The 17,335-nt window shown below is 49.4% G+C and overlaps 1 protein-coding gene across 10 annotated transcripts in view; it reads left to right on the top strand.

Annotated features, from left to right (window-relative positions):
* The window catches only part of CADM1 (cell adhesion molecule 1), a 174,947-nt gene extending 159,973 nt beyond the window's left edge, over positions 1 to 14,974 (top strand). For 2 of the 10 annotated variants that reach the window (XM_054086838.1, XM_054086835.1), the window contains 2 exons: positions 12,340 to 12,471; positions 13,829 to 14,969. In XM_054086838.1, coding sequence (XP_053942813.1) covers positions 12,340 to 12,471; positions 13,829 to 13,947 — 251 coding nt within the window. In that variant the 3' untranslated portion in view covers positions 13,948 to 14,969. Of the gene's footprint in view, positions 1 to 3,321; positions 3,376 to 5,263; positions 5,345 to 12,339; positions 12,472 to 13,828 lie in introns of all 10 variants that reach the window. The other 8 variants (XM_054086830.1, XM_054086832.1, XM_054086833.1 and 5 more) reach the window with 8 other exon arrangements.
* The last annotated feature ends 2,361 nt before the right edge of the window (positions 14,975 to 17,335 follow it).

The raw sequence follows: 17,335 nt of genomic DNA, 5'->3' as shown, positions 1-17,335 counted from the left end.
TTGGAGTGTATCCTAGAGGACTGGGGTGGGGGGAAAGGAGTCCTGTATGTGTGTGCATGAAAAAGCGATAGCAAAGCCCCTGCCATTCCCGGTTCCTTCTGGAATGGAGCTGAGGCAGCGATGCATGAGTGACTTTAAAGCACGAACATTGTTAACTCTTTTTGTTGAAAACTGAGAGCTTTAACTGTAAATTTTCTGATGCACTTTCTCCTTTCTCTGCACTGTTCATTGCCAGAACTCCAATAACAGCATGGTCATGGCCGGCAGGAAGGCTTGTGCTTCTGCTGCCCCACACTGAGCCGCGTTTACTGCGCTTGAGCCCCTCCTTCCCTCTCACTTTGCCCCTCATGGTGTCAGGGTGCCGGCGGGGCTGGAATCGCAGTTCCCTGCCCATTTGCAGCCAAAATAAGTGCAGACCTGGCAGAACCAGGAGAGTTAACATCTCGCAGTCTGCTGAAGCTGGAAAGCGAGCCCTTTTTTCTGCCATTCCCTTTCTTTTCTGCTCCCTTGCCCCTCTGCCCCTAATCCAACAGGGGAGCTCGGAGCCCTTCGGGTGAGCTGCTTGGCTCCCGTCGTTCCCCCTGTGTGAGCAGCACATGTATAAGCAGCCATGACCTTATACATGATGCTCTCCTGCTACAGCAAAAGCGATGACTGGAATTCCACCACTTTTTCCCAAATTTTTCCCCTACCCTGTCGTAAGCCAAAAGCTTAAAGAGCTCCCGAATGATTTTTTTCCAAGCCCGCGGGCGATGCCCGTTGCACTGAGATCCCCTCGGTACGTAGCTGTCTCGGGCAGCCCTGTACGTACGGATGGCGATGGGGAGGCTTGGAGCTGTTTTCCAGCTCCTTCCCCAGAACCCAGGAGCTGCTGCCTCAGCGCAGGCAGGATTCCTGCTCATCCCGATGGAAAGGTAGGGCGGAAAACAATCTCCTCCGAAGCTGGCAAAGCAGGAAGCCTGGAGTGAAGGGTAAAATAAGGAAAACATCCCAGTCGTGAATGAAGAGTGACGAGAAAATACTTTGCCCATAACATAGCAGGTAAATTCTTTTATAAGCTGGGAATTCTTCCCCGAAGGCCCATATGAATTGTTAATTACGGCCTTAGCGGGGTTTTGTACAAGAGCGTTTAACACGGCTGTGCTGAGCTCTTGTAGCTTTTTCCTAATAGTGCTCAGTCACTGAAAATAGAGTTTTACTTATCTGAAGCCAAAAGCTCAGCCGTGCCTGAGCGCGGGGCGGCCGCGGATCTCCCCGTGCGCCAGGGAGAACCCTCGGCGCGTTCTCCGCTAACGTTATCAAGCAGCTCCGCCTGTCCCGCTGCCTTTTTTTTTTTTTCCTTTAGAAAATGCCCTACTTAAAAGTGCCACTAATAGTAAATAACACTCCTAAATATATTTTACAGATTTGGTCCTTGGGGCGACTGAATAAAACATCACAAAGCTCTGCACATGTTCCGATCGCTGTGCAGCGCCGCGCAATACGCAGCATAAAACAGAATCCCTAATTGGTTATTTACAGCTCGATAGGGAAGAGAAACTTGTCTTTTCCTTAAAAATTGGAGGTACCTTAGGAAAAGAAGAACAAAGTGCTGCTCTGCCAATAGCAATCTGTAAATATGCGATGTGCCCATGGAATTTCTTAACCGCCCGGCTCCGACCGCTCCCCGTTTACTCTTTGGCAGGGAAACGGTGGCCAAGTGAAAAGTTGGCCTTGATTTCTTTAGCAAGAGACTTGCGGCGGAGTTTGAATTCCTTCTGATCAGAAGCGAAAAGAAGGGGCTTTAATAGCAGATATGAAAGTTTAATGAGGAAAAATCAAGAAGTAATTTACCGCAGATTTCAAATGCCTCACAACAGGTTTTAATGCCGTTCAGTGGCATTTCTGAGCGGTGCAGGTGCAGGTGGAAACCCAATTGTTGAATTGTTAAATTTTCTTGTGAAAAAGGCTCTTTTTTTTTTGCTTCATAAAAAATGCAACGTTGCCCTTTTTAGTTATTGAGAAAACTTCGTTCCTTTAAAGTGAAAAGGGAAGACTCTACAGAGGCAATTTTGCAGAGATAAAAGTTGAATGGCTCCTCTTCTGAGCTCCGGTTTGCATGTCCAGTGCCTCTGTGAGTCGCCTATAATTATATTTATAGATTGGATTACAGTAAAGAAGGGCTCCCTGAAACCCAGGAGCGGCACGCAAACAAAATTCTCGCTGTTAATCTAAACAGCTTCCCACTTTAGCAGATAATTCCGACTGTAGCTGCCAGGTGACTTGATGTATTTTAAACACCGCCACTGAAAATGAGTTTGGTTTTTAATGAGCTCTATATTCACCGCTCGCTGCTTTCCAGTGGGGCGCAGCCTGCACAGCCGCTATCCTGCGGTCATATCTTGGCTGTTGATAAGAAAGTCAGCATTTTTAAAGCTCATTATTCCTCCAAGCTTGGGATGCTGAGTTCCCAATGACCGGAGATGGTGGTGCCTCTTCACGGGAAGTATTTTTTATTCTTTGATAACGCATTTGCTTTAGCAGCCAGTCAGTTATCGCAACCCTCGTAGTAAGCATCGAGCTGTGCTTGATTTAAACGGCTCTCCGTGGCCTCCAGGCACCGGTTTGCCCCATAACCTGCGCCGAGAAGGTCACTCGGCCGCATCCTCCCGTGGACCCCCAATGTTTTCTCAAACATAAGATAAAATAATGGCTTTACAGACAGCGTTTGTTCCCTTTCATGGTCCTGAGAGTGCGGCTCCCCTGACTGCTTTATCAGCTTTGAGGATAGATGCTTTTTTCCATAAACACATCAATTTTGGGAAGTTAAAAAAAATAGTTGTTTTGGCAGAAGACACAGCCTGAGTCTGCAGGCGCAGATGCCTCGCAGTCCTGGAGTGGGACCCACAACATTCCCTAACGGAGAAATTGCCGGGCTTGTCAGCATTGCTCAAAAATATTGAATTTTGTGGAAAATTGGAAGAAAAATTTACATTGCTCTACGCAAACAGAACCCAAATCGACCTAAATTTGGAAATTGCCCCCTGCGATGACTAAAAGACAGAGTTTGGGGGTCTTTGCATGCTGTTATGAATGAGTGATTTTGATTCCATGTTTCGTGTGCCAACAGTGTAGACTGAGGAATGTTTTCTGTCTGTAATAAAGGCAATTATTGCAATCCTGTCACACCAGTTGCCCTGCCCAACCTGGCAGAAGATGGCAAGTGCCTGATGCATTATCTTTTACCCCCCCCCCCGAGAAATTCATCCTCAGTTTTTTAAGTGTGTTGTTTTCTGTCACTGGAGAAACGCAGAGAAAAACCAGTTTGTTTTTACTTGTAAGGCTTTACTCAGTTGCCCAATTCCGCAGAGGAGCTGGACTATGGGGATCTCTCAGGTAAGGGCTAGTACGTAGGTAACCGCTGCTCTTCTCCGCTAGAAACTGGTTCCACCCTGATTTCTGCATCTTGGCCATGTTGCATTGTATAGTCGCTGTGCTGCAGCCATCCCTCCCGCGCGGTCTCGCAGCTGGATGTGCGCTCTTTTCCATTGGGATTTTCCCTCCCTTTCGTTTTTGGTTTTAATTTTGGCACCCATTTCTGTGTTACACCCTGGAAACGGGGCGGGATGCGTGCAGAGCAGCGGCGCTTCCCATTTGCCGGCTTCCTCCCAGCTGCTGTGCCCTGATTTGGTTTTTTTTTTGAGTTGAAACCATGTAAAAAACTCTCAACTCTCCCATATTGTGTGAAAGCATCTTTAAAGACGCCGCCACTGCCAGCTCCATGCTGCGGGGTGATTTCTTAGGATACGAGTGTCGGATTGGGGGTAAAAAGGAGGTGATTGTCTTACCAGCGGAGGCAAAACCACGTAGATTGTTTAAACCGCTTTTTATCCACGCTGGACTGAAAGTTCCGTGAATACATCCTTAGAGTCGGTCCTTGCAAATCACCACCCGTCCAGATTAAGAACTAAAAGCATCTTCAGTGGGTGCAATCGATGCATTGAAAACAGGGGTCACACCAGTGGTACAAATGTCACTTAAGCCTGATATTCCTGTTTTCCTAAGCATTTTTAGCAATTCACCCTATTTTTTTGCCCCTGTTCCATGGAGCAGCTCTTCAGGCTCATTTTACCGGGTGCCGGCTGTTGCGCACGGTGAAGCAGCCCAACGTGGGCTCTGCAGCGGGGATGGGGCTCCGGTGCTCAGCCGTGGGGCAGAACCCTCTGGGAAGAGCCCTGCCCTCCAACCCTACTCCCTTTCAGGGTTTTTCAACAAAACTAACCCCCAAAAAAGCGAATCCCCGAGTTCTCCTTTGGATCTGTGAAATGCTTTCCTTTTAGCTGATCGCATCGGAGCATCTCTCCCCGTGAGCCACTATAGGTATGCTTTGGCCAAGAGGTTAGAAATGATTGAATAAATCAGTTTGTGTTTTAACTCCTGAGCGATACTAACAATTATTGTTGCAGGCTGGGGCCAGATCTCCTAGGTAAGAAGCAGTAGGTGTCTGCTGACTATCGCGATACAGACGGGAAAGAGTTGTTTTGCTCTGATAAGCTTTATTATTTTTTTCTAATTTGTATTTTTTTTTAAAAGAAAAAAACACCTTTTCGGTGAATGAAGAGAAGAATGGGGAACGATTCCACAATGGAATGCTCAGAATGGGTGTCTGATAGCAGCCCTGCCTTTTCCTTGAGCGCCTCGCTCCCGCCTGGTGCCGACAACGTGGCACGGAGAAGGAGAAGCACCTTCTCCTGAGTGTATCCCTCGTTTTTTCTGTTTCTTTGAATCTGGAATGTAAATCAAAAATTCCCCAGACCTTTCCTGAAGGCGCTGCTGCCAACAGGGAGAGGAGGAGCGAGCAGGCTCTGTGCGCTAACAGACACCCGTTGCAGAGCATCCACTTGGAATGCCAGTTGGTTTTCCCCTAAAACCTTCAAATCCGTGCTTGTTGCTCTCTTGGTGGCTTCTGTACACCCCATGGGGAATCCCACCAAACCAAATTCACCAGGAAGAGCCCCAGGCCCTTCTCTCCTACAACCAAAACTGCCCCCATCCCACCGCCCAAGCTCCCGAGAACTTGAAATAAGACCACATTTGCGGGTTGGGGTTGGCAACTTTGGGCTGTCAGACGGGTGGTCCAGGTGAGTGCTGGGGCTGAGCTCTCCATCGGGAACGGTGCCCGGGAGCACTCGGGGACAGGCGTGCCCGCTCCTCAGCTGGGCCTGGGGAACGCCAGACGTGCTGGTGCTGCCGCGGTGTTTGCTCAGTGTCCTGTTCCTTCCAGGTACTCCCGTCCCGCTAAATGCTTCGCCGGAGGCTCTGCCAACTGTGCAATTAAGTAATGCATCCCTTGCCTTCCAGCCAGGTAGCTAGCTTCCAGAGCTGTACTCCTTTCTCCTGGTCGAGCTGTCTGTGTCCGTACCACTCGCAAACCTCCTCTCCTTCCTAACGTACAGGGTATGGGAAGGGTTGGCCTCACGCCCTTGCAGCACAGGTTGGCTTCTTATTCCGTTGTTCAGCCCGGCGCAGCCTCCCGGATCGGATTCCTGCAGGGCTGGGAGTCGCTGGGGGAAGCTGCCGTGCATTTGTGTGTGCGGATGCACTAACCCCACGCATCTATCCAGATCTCTGTATGGATATCCACGCTGCCGTGTGCTGCGATGGCGATAACAGGGATAACGGTATCGAGCGCAGCTGCATCCCGGTCCCTCCGGTGCGTCCGCGGTCCTTCTGCTTTGCTCTGGTGTCAGCGCACCTCTTGTAAAACAGGGAGCAATCAAGAAGGACCCGTGTAGCCTTCCTAGCGGGTTTGATTAACTAATCAAAACCTGATTAGCACCTTTGTTCAAGGGGGACGCTGATGAATCAATTGCTATCGATTGAGAGGGGGGCTTCGCTCTCGAGCAGAGCGGAGTCTGAAGAAACCACGATAGACATTGAGCGCCTGTCAGAGCCGTTGAATTTATTAAAACAAAGCGCATTATTTTTTATGAAGCAATCTTGAAATGGGTCACTGAAGGGAAGCTTATTGATTGAAGAAGGATGAACTCCTCAAATTTCTCTGGCTTAAATTAGACCAAATTCAATTACAACCCAACAAACAGGTTAACGCTTCTCTTTAACAGACCATCAATAAATTAGAGTAGGGGTAGCGCGCTTAACGCCGCGCTATCGTAATGAATAACATTATTGCTCATCCTGCCATACCCAGGCAGTGATATCTGTCCTCCCACACCATGAAGAAGTGGTTTATAGTGTTCAGGAAAGGAGGATGGTCGGTTCTTCCCCCAGCGCTGCTCACCGGCGCCCGCGCCCTCCCCGGCTCCTCGTGTTGCTCCATCCTTTTGAAACTTAATTCCATGAAAGAACGGGGAACGGCAATGCTAGCGTTAAGTTTCCTGCCTCTCAGCAAAGAGCAAGAGCCGGCTTATCGATATTCCAGAAGCACATGAGTGACTTCAGGCCCTTAGCACCTAAATCATGGCCGGCAGTGAAATGGCAGAGCTTAAGTTCACCTTGGTGCATTAATTATTTAATTAACCAACCTCTAATGAGAGGAAGGAAAGACTGCCCCGTTAGGAATTCTTCAAAGAAGTGGGTTTAGGTTTTCTTTTCGCCGTGATGCAGATGTTATGGTAACACCTGGGGAGCCGGTCAGGAGCGTGTGCACACGCTTAGTGTACGCGCACACGAATTCAGCCGCTGTCGTCCTACGGCAATGGCTGGAAATAAATTTTGACTGAGAAACAGAAGATAAATTTTCGTTGAGTACAGCGATAAATCCAAATATGCCAGCAGGAACGTCTGTACCGTGTTTGCACAAAAACCTCCAGCCTTTTTCTGCCTTTGCAGCACAAATGTGCGTAGAGCGAGTTCAGAGATGCCCCAAAAATGTCATAAAGCGTTGGCCTGCAAAATGTTGAAGCAGGAAAGAAGGCGAGAGGTAAGGACAGGAGAGGGGAGCTCCCACGTAGCAGGCGTTGGATCAAAACTCACGCTTTCCCAAGTGGAAGAGGGAAAGGCTGCACCTCCGAGTGCCGCACTTGAAGCATCTGTGAATTTGATCATAGATGATCAAAGATCACTTGAATTCTATGATTGTGGCTGTAGTGTGGAGAGAGACAGGGCTGGAGCGCTCGGGAAGAGCGGCGGGAGGCGATGTTAGAAGCAGGAATGATCCCAGGAACTGGGCTAGCAGCGGCGCGAGCCTGGGTGCCGGGCTCAGCCCCGATCCGGGTGCTGGGAAGCAGCCGCTGCCCCAGGGCACGTGCGTGCACAGGGCTCCCTTCGCAAAGATGATCCCAGCCCCGGCTTTTGGGGCTTCGCAGGGCAAGTTCTGAAACCTCAGTGAGGGTTGGAGTTAAAAATTGAGTGGTTTGTTCCTGATAGGTCTGAAGCTTTTAGAGTGAGTGTAATTGAGATTTAAATAGTGGCCAGTAAAGTCAGCCAGGTCCCATCTCGTCTTTTCTTAGTCTTGAGGAGCTGCCATGTACAAAAAGAGCAGAAGCGAGAATGTGCACAGATAAAAATATATATATATGTGTGTATTTTAAAGCCTCATTAAAAAGAGAACCGTAAGGAACCTTTCTGTTGAGTAGCTGGGAGGAGAAAAGTCTTCAATCTGCTAAACCTTGCTGTAAGAGCTTGACCCACATCGTTAGGGCGCTGCTATTAAAACCTGCCAGCTTTTTTTCATCCCCTTCAGACAGTCCACAGAAAGCAATTACCTGCACCAAACTGTTAGAAAACTTGAAATCATTACTACACTTATTTCTTTAGAAGTGTCTCCCCAAACCCCCGTAGCTCAGAACCCGCAGGCTTAGAACGCGGCTCTTAGGGGAGGGTGCTTAGGTGAGGAGAAGCAGCTAAACCTCAGCCGCGTGTCGCTCCTGGCTCTCGGAAGAAGTCGCGTTGGGATGGTGTTGGTATGGTGACAAGTAGGACCTAGCGAAAACGCCTGTCTTTCTGTCCTCGTACGGTGTCATGAATTGCTCTTTTTGTTTAAAGGAAAACTCCAGGGTGGCGCTGGGTGCTGTAATCTCTTTTTTTTTGTCGATTGCCTGAGCAATTGGTTAAAAGAATAAGCAAAAACGCATTTAAAGCTTCCAGAGTTTTATGGGCTACAACTTGAAATGGGATGACAGTGCTCTTTGCTGCATCTCACTTAAAGCCGCATCAGATAAAACGATGGCATCCCTATAATGAGGGGCACAACGTCCTCTTTGTTCCGGGGAGGCATTGCAGCAGATTAAGAGAAAAAAAAACTTATTATTTTCTGCCCGTATTGATTGTTTTCTGCCTATATTCATTGATCGCAAATGGATTGGACCGTCTTCGCTGCAGTTTTCCTTTAAGGTGCTTTGGTACCGTGCAAAGCATCACCCTGCGGTGGGGTTCAGCCGAGGTGCAAAGTAGCCGCAGAGTAGCCGCGTAGGCGTGTACGTTGTTCCCAACACGCCGCGATGTCTGCCCCTTCCCCTGCCCTTCCCTCCCTGCTTCCTCTCCCACCCACAAGCGAACCAGAAACAAAACCATAATAGAAAAATTCCAACGGCTCCATTTGAAGGCCAGCATGTTCCAATATATATTAACATCTTAATGGGAAAGCTCGGCGTGTATACATTTACTGCTCGCTGACAAGAGGGAATTAAATGTCAGAAGGATTTGTAGCATCTATAATTGAATTGAGGCTGAGAAAAGCAAATCTTAAGGAAGAATAACATATTAGGATTAGCAAATAATGTGGCATTTTGTCAGTTCCTGCCATCTCGTCTGTTCCCTCTTCTGTAATAAAGTTATGATTTCGGTTTTAGTCAGAGAGATGAGGCGGGAAGAGCTTTTGTGGATTGGAGACAGCATTTAGAGCAGATTCCGGTTTTTAAGGTCAAGTCTCTCTCAGCACGAATTTGGGGAATTATTCCTTGCTCCGCAGATCTGCCACTTGGTTTTTAATTACCAAAGAAATAGTGAGTGGCAGAAAATGAAACAACCACTCTTGTGCTTGTGGCATAAAGGTAGATTTGCTCGTAGAGGTGGCCGAAGTCTTAGAGATGAGGGTCCATCAGCTTTGCCGACTGCGTTGGAGCAGATGGAGTTTGAGGAGGTGGAGAGTAGGTGCCGGAGGAGGAAGCTCTGGGGAAAGGAATGGTGTCACACTGCAAAAGCTCACGTGGGGAAGATCCATCCTGGGTCAGGAATTGTCAGGAACAAGAGCGGGCAGGTGGATCCGTGGTGGTGTTGGGTAGCGATAACACATGTGGTGCTGCTGGGGAATTGATATCCCCATATGGAGACCCTGAGAGCCGTCCCCTTCCTTTGCTGAGGTCCTATCACGAGAAATGCAGCGCCTTGTAAGTTCAGAGTGCGCTGCCGATGCTGCCCAGACCCGATGTTGGATGGTTTGCAGCCACCGACGCTCTCAGAAGTTACTTAATTTTCACTTAGTCTGCAAGCTTGAAGAGGAACTCTTTAGCCACGCACGTAATAAAATAAACTCACAGCTGGTCCTTGGCAGAGGCCTTTTTTTAACGGAAATAATTAAGAGAAATGGCCCTGCATGTTCCAGCAGACGAAATCATCCTTAATGACCTGCTCTGGCCAGAGCTGTTTGCCACGCTGTGCGTGGAGGTCCTTCTCCGGGAAGCGCTGTCTCCCTGCTCTCAACTTGATTGCGAGTTGAAGCAAAGCCGTGAGGGCTGCCGGGCGCGAGGTTTGGCTCCCAGTAACCCGGGTTGGCTCTGCAGCCGTGGGGCGAAGAGATGCCCGGCGGCCACTGCCAGAGGAGCACACCAGCCCATCTTCAGGCTGCATCTTCCCAACAACGTTGATGGATGGTGATTAAGAAAAAAATGGCTCTTGATGCAATATCCTGCTCTAAACACATCATAGAGCCGTAACTCAGTGTGTTTATTCCTCTCAGCTGCTCCAGATGTCAACAAGACATTCATCCTCCCTGCCTGGGATGCTGCTGCCTCTTTCTTAGAGCAGCCAAGCACAACTAGACTGGACGTTAGGAAGAATTTCTTCATCATGAGAGTGGTGAGACACTGGCCCAGGTTGCCCAGGGAAGCTGTGGCTGCCCCATCCCTGGAGGGGTTCAGGGCCAGGTTGGATGGTCCTTGGGCAGCCTGAGCCAGAGGGATGTCCCTGCCCATGGCAAGGAGTTGGAACTGGATGGTCTTTAAGGTCCCTTCCAACCCAAACTATTCTATGATTCTGTGAAATAGCACACGGTTTCTTTAAAAAAAAACAAAACCAAAGCGGAGCAGAGCTTGTCCAAAGCAGCTGCTCGAGCGGGTGAGCCGCTCTGCTTGCGTTACGGCAAGTAAGTCCTGAAAAGCCTGGATTAACTGTGCTAAGAGCGGCAGTGAGGCAGCATTATTGGAGCTGGAATGGCCAGGATTGCTGGTTTCCCGCCAGCTGCGGTGCTGAGCAGGCAGTAGAGGCTGAGTCCAGGTGAGGCGGTCAACGTGGCACAACACTGTGCTTCCCTGGGCATCGTGCTCATCGTCTGGCAGGGGCATCTGACCACTTCCAGAGCCACAAACGCTGGGATGCGGTGATACAGCCTGTCCTGCTGGAGAGGACACCAAGGTCTCTCCCTTTATTGTGCTCCCCGATTCTCTCTGACACGCTCTTGCCACGCTGGAGCAGCTTAGATTTGGATTGTGTGGCCGCAAGTGATTTTGGTTGCCAGGGAAATGTTGGTTTGCCACAGATTTTAGCTTACCAGGCGAGTTGCCGGGAAGGATGCCGAGAGGCTGCTCCCTTGTGCCCCTCAGCATCCCCCTCAGCCCGTGCCGATGCTGGAGCACCTGCTTTTCGAAGGGTTTTTTTTTCTTAAATTGTTTTAATTAAAGCCCACTTTATAGTGCTCTCAGTCACGAGTTATTTACTCGGGTCCCTCGGTCCTTAATCTTGGAGCAGAATTGGAAATATCGATGGAAAGCGTAAATCCCGGGCTGCTGCTCGAGAGCTTTGTATCAGGTTTCAGCTCAAAAGAGCACCATTACCTTTGGCTGTCACGGATCTGTACGCTTGATCGATAAACTTCAAATATTATTAGAGGTGGAGGCTTCAGAGATTTGCTCTGTTCTTTGGAGGGAGACGGGGATAAATCTTTCTTAAAAATTGACTTGCATTTGCACTCTCAGTCCTGCTGGTGAAATGCATTTCTCTGAGGTGTCTGGGCAGCTGCACGCAGGACAGATTTATGGGGCATGTGCTTCTTGTAGTGAAAGATTTAAATGGTAAATCCTTCACATATGACTTCACAAATCATGTAAAGTTAAAAGATTTTTACCGTTTCTGTTGCTGCTGTGCTTAAATTGTAAGGTATGGCCAGTAAATCATTTTAATGGAGGTGTCGCGCTTGACTCAATGAAAAAAAAAAGAGACAATGGTTTAGCTTCTATTCCAAAATGTTAATGTATTAATCAACGGGAGAATAATTGTTTTTTACTACGTTATAAATCTCGGTTGCCGTTAGGATTGCAGTGAGGGTTGATGTAGCTGCATTCTTGAATTAAAATTGTTTACACCGCTATACATTCACTTTACATGGCCATAGCTCATTCGGGGTTCATTTCGGAGTTGTTCCTCTGCCAAATAAGTCATCCCTCTCCTGGGTGACGGCGTCCTCGGGGAGAGACGCTTATAAAAGAAAACTAATTGCATGTTGAGGAGTTAAATAAATGAAAGTAAGCGGTTGGAGGCACTGCACAATTATTGCTCTCTATCTGCTTTTGAAGAGGTTTTATAGTCGGGGGTAGGAGTGTTGTGTCTCCGGACACCGTGGGCTGCACGGCCAAGGTTGTGTTAATGGTGCAGTCGTGTTGGGTTTGGGGGAGAGGGTGGTTGTGACCACATTCACCGTGCTGGGTTGGTTGGGTTCCAGTCACGCTGGTTTTTGGGCTGATGTTGAACTGTTTTCAACAGGGCACTCATTAGACACTCTTCTCCAGAGCCAGTGATGACTATTCCCATACCGTACTGCTATTCCCTGTGCCCGCATCCCCAGGGAGGCTGGAATTCGGGGAGCATTCTAGGGAAATTTCCCAAAATAGGGACCCATCACCACCGACTCCATCTCTCCTCTCCTCTCCCAGCTGTCTTCCACGTGCGTAGTCGTAGTGCTGCTGCTTGTAGCGGAAAACACCTCGCGAGCCGAGCCGCCAGATCAGTTCGGCTGTGGACAAAGCTCCTCTGCCCGAACTCATCTGCGTAGATAGCTCCGTGCTTTACCCCTTCCTTTTGAGAGCAGAAGGGTGGCTTCCCCAGCCCTGAGAGCAGCCGCAGCCAGACCCTTCCAAGTTCATCGTAATAAGTCCCCAATTCTTATTCCTCTTCTAATCTCAACAGATTCCCGCGCAGGTGAGGAGGGGGCGATACGGAGCGTGGACCACGCGGTGGTCGGTGGCGTCGTGGCCGTGGTCGTGTTTGCGATGCTTTGCCTGCTCATCATTTTAGGGCGATATTTTGCCAGACATAAAGGTAAGACAAAGATGGAAAACTGGAAAATGAGGGGACACGGCACGCGTTGTTCTGACTGATGTAAGGGACCGTTTGTTGCTCTGGAAGGATGTCTCCTAAGGGCCTGGAGATGGGAGAAGGAGGGAGGCCGGAGTAGCCCATCTGTGTCCTGGGCACCTGGGGCTTCGGGCAGCAATTTACCGTAGGCTTCACCCACCGTGCCACCAAGGTGGCTACCAGTGGAGCCACTACCCCTTCCAAGGCATCGTAGCAGCAGGATCCCTGACCAATGGGCTGTATTCCCTTTCCAAAGCAGCATTCCACATCACGGGACACCCTCAGCTCTTCTCAAATAGCTCAAATAGTCCATCACCCACCATGCCTCCTGTTACAGCCCAAAGTATTGGAGGCTCTAGGTGCTGGAGCTCATTACCGTGTGTAACGATGCGCAGAGCTGCACCAGCTCAGCCCCAAAGCCTGCAGCCAGGATGTTGGCACACAGCTTCAAACTGGTATTTGGGAGCCCCTCTGTAAAACCCAATTGACCTGAGCTGATCCCTGTGTGCCACATTATCTTGGGTTTGGGTGATAAGGTCCATTTTAGGAACCTGCTACAACTTCCAGAGCAAGTCTAAACCCACCGCAGAATTGTGGCTGTTCCCCTGTTTATGTGTCTGCACGGAAGGGTTTAATGTTAACTGGGGTTTTTGTAGTATGTGTGGAAAAGCTGACAGAGGCTGGTTATGACCGTAGCTGGCGTGGGGTGAATAATGCTGGGAAGAGGGGAGAAAGGGGGGGAAAAAAAACCTAAGGCACAGTAAGGGAGAGGGAAAGTTAAGATGAACAATTTGTCTCCTTTAAGTAAAGCACATAAAACGCTGTTATACTGATATTTTGGGCTTCTGAGAGGGGGAAATAGTTGTCACCTTATTACTTTTCCAAGTGAGGCACTGCAGGCATGTGGCACGCCGCCACATTTCAGTGCCCAGTGTGTGGGCAGTCCCTGGGCATCTCCAGCACCCACCGCTACTGGAGGAGCAGGAGCAGGGAGCTCCCACGCTGGGCGGCATCAGCCTTGCTCCTTGCTGTGCTGTTTTTTCATGCCCTACCGTGGCATTTTCATGGTTTACAGCGGCCAAGTGCCCGGCTCCTCCTTCAATAAGTAGAGGTTGCTCATCTGGATGCCCAGGGCTGGCATTCCCTGCCGCTGTCTTGCTGGTGGACTGTCTTGAATGCGTGGTCCCTCGCATTCAGCAGCAGCTTTTTTCCCCCTTTCCCGGTGGAATTTTTTCCCCTTCCCTCTCGTGGCTTCGTTGCTCACCCTCAGTGCTTTGCAGAGCCCTCCGAGGAGTGACGCAGCCTCCCGCTTCCCTTGCAGGTACGTACTTCACTCACGAAGCCAAAGGAGCAGATGATGCGGCCGACGCAGACACAGCCATCATCAATGCAGAAGGAGGACAAAACAACTCCGAAGAGAAGAAAGAGTACTTCATCTAGAGCAGCCTTGGTTCCTATGAGGTGTCCAACCGCGGACGGTTACTACTGGCCCTATTTAAACGCTAAAGAGACAGAGATATTGGAAGTTGCAACCAGCTTGTGTCTTTTTTTTTAAAGAAAATGAGTCGTGAGGCTGGGAGGGTCCGGGATTTGCTGTGTAAAAATATTCCTCGTGAAGTACACTCTGCTGTTCGACACCTCAGTTTGTTTGGGTTTTCTTTTTTTGGCCAAGTCCAGCTTGGATTTAGTTTAGTGAAGTCATTTGCAGAAGATTCTGTGCCTTGTTTAATTTCTGTTTGTTCGGGTCGGGGGGAGGCTGGGAAGAAGAGGGGCTTCTGTGCGTTAGTTCCCTTCGGGTTTCTGTGGCTCTTCGTTTCCCCTTTCCTGTTCCGTTCCGGGAGTTGCCTGCTGGGACCCCCGGGAGTAGGTGGGTTTCTTTGAAGGTGTTTCTTCTCTTCACCGTTTTCCATTCAGAACTCGAGCTCATCGGAGGAGAACCAGCACATTTTAGATTCCGTAGTTTGCCGTTCAGTGTGCCCATCTCCCATCCCCTCCATCGTGATAAAGGCTTGGATAAACAACTGGCGAGAACCCGTTTGTGGCTGCTTTCCGTGGCGGAGAATAGGAAAGGGGCTGGAGCTCGGCGCAGGCAGGAAGCGGGGCCGATTCCCCGGCAGGGATGCTGAGCCCGTCTCTCGCACCGTGCTGCCGGACGGGCTCAGCAGGAGCTTCTGCTCTGGCTCTTTGCCTCGCGTACCGCTCCGGAACGCTCTCCCGGCTGGCCCAGCCTCTCCCAATTTGCCGGAGAAGGCAAAGCCCTCCCGGGAGCCCCTGGCTCGGGTCACCGTCTTCCCAGACCCCCCGAGCCCGGCGAGCAGCCGGATGAGCCAAACTGCCTTTTTCTATCCGCTAAGTAAAACCTGGGAATCTGCGTTAAAATGACAGTGCTAACTGACTTCTAAAGCCATAGGTGAACCGGAGAATCCAGGCGAATTCGAGTCGCCGCAGGTAGCAGGCGGGATTAAAATTATATATGCTGAATTTATTTTTTTTTTTTTTTGGGTGAGGAATCTTGGATTTTGAGCGATATAGGGGTTTTGGGTTTGTTTTTTTTTTTTTTACTGTGTTTACGTGGAAAATGTATGCTGATTTATTTAAGGAAAGCATTAATCTTAGTGTCAGGTTTGGTTTGTTCTTTGGGGTTTCCGGGGAGGGGGGAGTTGGTTTTGTGGGTTTTTTTAATTGTTTTTTGGCAGAACCATTACAATGCGGGAATCCCTTGGGAACGCGATGAGAGTCCATTCTCCAGCAGTATATTCTGTCTATTTTGCCCTTTTTTTTCACGAGCAAAACCTCGCAGAAATACCCTTTGTATCCCAAATGTTGTCGAGCGCAGCTCTTTTCTGAGCCTTGAGCACCACCGCCACACGCCCACGCGGTGAGGAGCAGTCAGCGTGGCTGGAGTTTTCGGGGGGGGCCTTTTCTACCCATCACCAGGGGCGGGATCGGCATCCTGGTTTGGAGCAGCCCATCTTTGTTTTGGAAGTGTACAGTAGTGCAGTGTTACCGATGTAACTTTGACTTACAATGTTGACATGTCTCAGGTTCATGTGTTTTGATTGGTGTTTTCCGTCTCAGGTAGATCGCAAAATTTCGGCCCCACTCATTGGAAAATTAAAAAAAAACACAAAAACAAACTAAAAACAGGATTAAAAAAAGACAGGAAATTCCGAATTTTAGTTGTATATCGGTTTATGTATTTTTTCCTCAGTATACAGTGCACTGTTTGAAATGTATTGTTGAGTATTACTTTGTACAGCTTTAGATCATTAGGATTTTGAAGCGTGAAGAAAGAACAACCTTGTTTAAAGGAGTGTTACAAATGAAGGATGCGGAACCGATGATAAACAACCTTGTTCTTTATTCACCTGGCCTTTTTATTTTTTTCCCCTTAGGGCAGTTCTGTTTTAAGGTGTCCATGGAAGATGTTACAGTGTAAGAAAATACATATCCATCTGTTCCCATTCACATTTTGTATTGGTTCATGTATACCATTTTTACAAAGGAAAAGAAGTACTATAAAATATCTGTCTTCTTAATAAAAAAAAATTAATGTTACAAGACTAAATCTCATTTTGCGCTCTTGATCCCCGGCCGTTCCAGAGAAGGCAAGCGCTGCGACGTGCCCGGAGAAGGAGACGGTGCTGAGCGGAGCGTTGCTCGGCTTCGCTGCCCATGGCCAGGGCTGCGGATGCTCTGCCCCATCCCTGTGGCTCCGACCAGTTGCGTGCAGGAATGACCTTGCTCCTCACCACAGGCGGGCAAGGATGATGATGATCCAGGGAAAAGAGCGCCTGATGCCAAGGCTTGCGCTTGCAAACTGCCTGCCTTGAGCCTTTTTCGGTGCCTTGGGTAAAGCTCGTTTTCCTCCTCTGGGCACTGATGTCCTTGGCCAAGGAGGATGCTGGAGGGACGTCCCCGTCGCGGCACCGCTCCCAAAGCGGCAGCGAGCTGTTCTGTTGGTTGTGGGTCCCCAACAGTGCCGGCAAAGCTTCCCATTGCCCTTCATTCCCAGTGCCACAGCCTCGAATATCTTGTAAGGGAGCTCGGCTCAGGTTAATTAATCTCCAAGCTTAACCTTGCTGTGAGCCGCTGGAACCCCAGCCTGAAGTCGGCGATGCTCCGCTTGCATCTTCTAACGGTGTTTATCCAGCATTAGTGTTTACTTAAGGAGAAAATTGATCTGTAAGTGATATTTCAATCTTCCTGAGCTGCTGCCGTGGGAGCACGAGCTTGGAAGAGCAGACAAATATTTAAATCCTGTAATGGCTGGCGTTGGAACGCGTGACCTTCACCCTGTCTCTGATTTAGTTCTGCTGGTCTGGTTGCTGGATTTTCTTGCATCCCCCTTTGAAAAAGCTCAGGATTTCAGGGTCTTAACGTGTGATGTCTCTTTGCCTCCGAACATCAGCCCCGATGAGGAGCGCTGCCAGGAAGAATCCATTCCGCTGCCTCTCTGCCTCAGCAGAGCTATCGATGAACCCAGCCTCCGTTCCTCCTCCGACATCTCCCTTCCCCACACCTCCTGGAACCAGATTCAGAGGCAGCTGCAGCACTGAAATTGGAAGCATCAATCTTTTATGTTTCGGACGAAGGAGGAGGAGGAGGAAAACAATTGCTTTCCGCTGAGGAGGTCCTACCGAGAGAGTTGCTGCCGAAATGACTGTGGAAGAAAACTGCACTGAGCTGAGAGGAGCTGAGCGTGTTTGGGCTCGGGTGGCCAAAGCTGCTGATGCTGTTGGTCGAAGAAGTTCCTTTTCTTCCATAAAATGGATGTGAACATGGTTGCCTGAATGAAAATAAGACCACAGGGCCCCAGTGGTGGCTG

The sequence above is a fragment of the Cuculus canorus genome, chromosome 23 (genome assembly GCF_017976375.1).
Source record: "Cuculus canorus isolate bCucCan1 chromosome 23, bCucCan1.pri, whole genome shotgun sequence".
Classification (NCBI taxonomy): Eukaryota; Metazoa; Chordata; class Aves; order Cuculiformes; family Cuculidae; genus Cuculus; species Cuculus canorus.
The sequence above is the reverse complement of the archived record's forward strand: the minus strand, read 5'-3'. Positions and strand labels throughout refer to the sequence as shown.